Genomic DNA, 4307 nt, shown 5'->3' on the forward strand with positions numbered 1-4307 from the left:
GCGTGCTTGTGACCATGTCGGTACTCAATGGTCCAGTCATAAAGATCAATCTCTAGAGCCCATCTTGCTCTGCGACCCGTTGGATCACCATCCAAAACCATTCGTCTCAGACTAAGCAAGGGCTTGTGATCAGTGATGATTCGAAACGAATGACCCATTAGATACTGACGGAAATGACGAATGGACCAAACAATAGCCCACAACTCTCTGTCGTATGTTGACCATCGTTTTTCAGTAGGTGTCAGGATGTGACTACCATAAGCGATGACACTCTCTTTATCGTCAACATTCATCTGGGACAGAACACATCCGATAGCTGTGTTGGAAGCATCAGTGAAGAGCAAAAACTCCTTCGAAAAGTTTGGATAGGAAAGAATTGGAGCATTGGTAAGTGCATACCGCAAAGAATTGAAAGCTTCCTGTTCTACTTCGGTCCACACAAACAATTTCCCTTTCTGTGTTAGAGCATGCAGTGGCTGTGACATTTGAGCAAAGCAATGAATGAAACGCCTGTAATAAGAGCACAAGCCTAAGAAGGCTCGAACTTCCGTAGGATTTCCAGGAGTAGGCCATTCCTTAACCTTCTGAATGTTTTTCTCATCAGGCTGAAGACCGGCAGAAGATACAACATGGCCCAGAAATGTCACTTGCTGTTGGGCAAAAGAACATTTAGCTGGTTTCAGCTTCAAGTTTGCTGCTCTCAAACGCTGGAAGACCTCTCTCAAGTGTTGAATGTGGTCGGCAAAACTCTTGCTGTAGACCAGCGTTTCTCAAACTGTGGGGCGCGCCCCACTGGTGGGGAATAGAGACGTGACAGGTGGGGCGCGCCAAACGGGAGGAAATTTTCCTTTTTTTGCCTTATATGGTAACGTGAGATCAAATCTTCCGGAATCTGGAGCAAGACCGCGCACTGTGACTGCGCGGTGTGTGTGTGTGTTCAACACGTCATCTCAGTTTCATTTTTGTATTAATGGTTACAAATGAAATGTTTAACCTTTTGAGCGGTATCCGGTTTGGTCCCATATATAGGATTTTTATTTCTGTGCCCCTGAGAGTACGGTCCCACATTATGGGATTTAGAATGTTCAGTGACGTGACATCACTGCCAGATTAAATTTGTGCTTTTGCGCGTTGGTTGGCGCTGAGCCAGAGACGGACGCGCTCAGCGCTGTCATATAGGCTATCACAACTATGCAGTGTTTTCAACCTCATAATGTTTATTTTAGTTTTCAGCCATTTTAATACACATAAGCACTAGTGAAACAATACATTTGGAGTTTGTAATACACACTGATGTCTGTGGAAGCAATAACAATCTATTCAAATATAATTTGCCGACGTGTGTTATTCACATCAGACAAACATAGTGGAAGTAACTATAAAGTGTACTCTATTCTTCTCGGAGTTCACCGGCCACTTTCTTGCATGTATTTCGGGAGAAACTGATGGCAGACAGGATTCTCTGAACTGCGTCGCAAAGAAACATTGCAGCGCCCATCTCACGTTATCATGATTATTTATAAAGGTTTTTAAACGACCAAACACACTCACTTACAATTTTTTGAGAATCGGAATATCAGATAGTTGATGACATGGTAAGCAAGTTTGTGAATATTTTGAAATAAAAAAGGAAAAAGGAAATTAAGGCGATCTGTTATTGTGGCTGCGGTGTGTCACGTGACAAATGACGCGTTGCCATGGAAAAATTAAGCGGGAATGTTCTAAAAAAAACAGTACTTAGCCTTGAAAAAAACAATAACAAAACTAAAATAACAGTCGCCTTGAAAAAAAACTATAACAAAACATGGATAAATTTGTGACACGGACCTCAAAAGTTGTCGAGCCAGCGCCAGCAGAGAGACACAAGCCAGACGGACCTAATCAACCAAAAAGCCAACCGAAAAGAAGATATGATGATGGGTATCTTGCTCTTGGATTCACGGCAGCGGTGGTGGGGGCAGAGGAGAGACCGATGTGTGTTCTGTGTCTTAAACCGCTAGCAGCAGATAGTATGAGACCCAACAAATTAAGACGACACCTAGAGACCACACACCCCAGTCACGTCAATAAGCCACTTGATTTCTTTCAAAGAAAACTTGAAGAATACCGTCAACAGGAGACTCGCATGGTAAAAGCTGCCTCAGTAAACAGTAAAGCACAGATGGCATCATATAGAGTGGCATACAGAATTGCACAATCCAAAAAACCACACACAATTGCAGAGCAGCTCATTCTCCCCGCTGCGCTAGACATGGTGTCAATTATGCTCGACGAGACAAGCGCAGCAAAATTAAAAGCTATTCCCCTGTCAAACGACACAGTTGCAAGACGTATATGCAACATTTCAAGTGATCTTGAGGAACAACTCGTAGAAAAATTAAAAGACAGTCGTTTTGCATTACAAGTGGACGAAGCTACTGACAGCAATAAAGACTGCTTGTTCATCTCGTACGTCCGCTTTGTGAATGGCGAGTCACTGTGCGAGGATTTGCTGTTTTGCAAATACATAAAAAATAGAGCCACCGCTGATGAGCTGTTTAAGATCATGGACAGTTACCTCAAAGAACACGGCCTTAAATGGGAAAACTGTGTGGGCTTTTGCTCTGATGGCGCACAGACCATGGCAGGGTCAAGAAACGGGCTGCAGGCACTAATAAAGAGGGTTGCGCCAGATGCGCACTGGACGCACTGTGTCATTCACAGGGAAGCGCTCGCGTCAAGGCAGCTCAGCCCTGAATTAAATGAGGTTTTGACAGAAGTAGTGAGCGTGGTAAATTTTATCAAAACCCGACCCCTGAAAGCGCGACTGTTCTCCGCACTTTGTGAGGAAATGGGAGCTGATCACACATCTGTGCTGTTTCACAGTGAAGCAAGGTGGCTGTCCCGCGGCAAAGTGCTGTCGCGCGTCTTTGAGCTCAGGGCAGAGATTCGGATGTTCTTGGAGGAGGAGCGCATGTATGAGGCTGCAAGCAAGTTCAGTGATGAAGAATTTCTGTTTAAACTGGCCTACCTCAGCGATATGTTTGGCAAGCTGAATGAATTAAATCTTCAGCTTCAAGGCAAAGACAAGCATATACCTCACCTGGCAGATAAGATCAATGCATTCAGCCGAAAGCTAGAGGTATGGGGCAGGCGCCTCGATCAGCAAAACATAGATGTCTTTGAGAACCTGAGTGAAGTGGCTGAAAACACTGATTCTGGAGCCACCACTGTTATCCCTTGTATTAAGCAGCACATCTCTTCCCTCAAAGAATTGTTTCAAAAATACTTCCCGAACAACAGTGCTCAGTATGCCTGGGTTATGGATCCATTCAATGCAGCAGGTTGGTATTTTGACATTTTATTGAATATTATACTCATATATTATACATGCATTTTATTTATGGTATGCTACTTACTAACTGGAATAGACTGTTGTCAAACATATTTCTTTGTCTTTATTATGCAATGACAAATAAAGTAAGCCTATTTATTTATATTCTGTCTGCAGCACCTGCTGAATTTGGGTCTGCTGAGGAGGACCAGTTTATTGATCTGACATCTGACTCCACCCTGAGGCTCAGGTTTAAAGCTCAGAATCTTAGTGAATTCTGGTTTGGAGTGGAGAGGGAGTATCCACTCATCGGGCAGAGAGCTGTGTGCATTCTTCTTCCCTTTGCCACATCATATCTCTGTGAGATGGGGTTTTCAGCTGTTGCTTCACTGAAAACGAAGTTCAGATCTCAGCTGAACATTGAGCATGACTTGAGAGTGGCAGTATCAAGCCTGCAACCCCGCTTTGAGAAATTGTGCAATGCAAAACAGGCCCATTGCAGCCACTAATGCAGTGATAACCTGCCGAATGGATTTCTCTTCTTTTCTTTTCTTTTCTTTTCTTTTTTTTTACAGATTGCAAAGTGGCACTTTTATATCTTATCTATTTTTGAAATTAGTAAAAAATTTGACACAGCTGCACTTTTATTTTCTCTATTTTTTTTTAAATTTCATGCAAGTTATGACACAGCTGCACTTTTATTTTCTCCATTTTTTTTTAATTTCATGCAAGTTATGATGACACAGCTGCACTTTTATTTTCTTTATTTTTGAACATTCTGTTATTTTATGTATATAGTTTGTATTTTAGATACAACTTGTTACTCTGATAATACTTGTTAGTTCAATAAATTGGAACATGTTAAGCTTGTTGCGCATTTCATTAGCATTGTGTTGGGGCTATGGGGGTAGGTGGGGCTTTAAAATTTCCCCTTGTCTAAAGTGGGGAATGACCAAAAAAGTTTGAGAACCACTGCTGTAGACGATGATGTCGT

The 4307-nt window shown here is 42.4% G+C and overlaps 1 protein-coding gene across 1 annotated transcript; it reads left to right on the forward strand.

Moving 5' to 3' along the window:
* Positions 1–1804: 1804 nt before the first annotated feature.
* LOC307124137 (zinc finger BED domain-containing protein 5-like) lies at positions 1805–3822 on the forward strand (the record flags this gene model as incomplete). The annotated part of the gene is made up of 2 exons (XM_079813176.1): positions 1805–3323; positions 3491–3822. 2 exons carry the CDS (start codon positions 1805–1807, stop codon positions 3820–3822), a joined length of 1851 nt encoding a protein of 616 aa, XP_079669302.1.
* Positions 3823–4307: the final 485 nt, after the last annotated feature.

Source organism: Gobio gobio, assembly GCF_949357685.1.
Source record: "Gobio gobio genome assembly, chromosome: 3".
In the NCBI taxonomy this organism is placed as follows: domain Eukaryota; kingdom Metazoa; phylum Chordata; class Actinopteri; order Cypriniformes; family Gobionidae; genus Gobio; species Gobio gobio.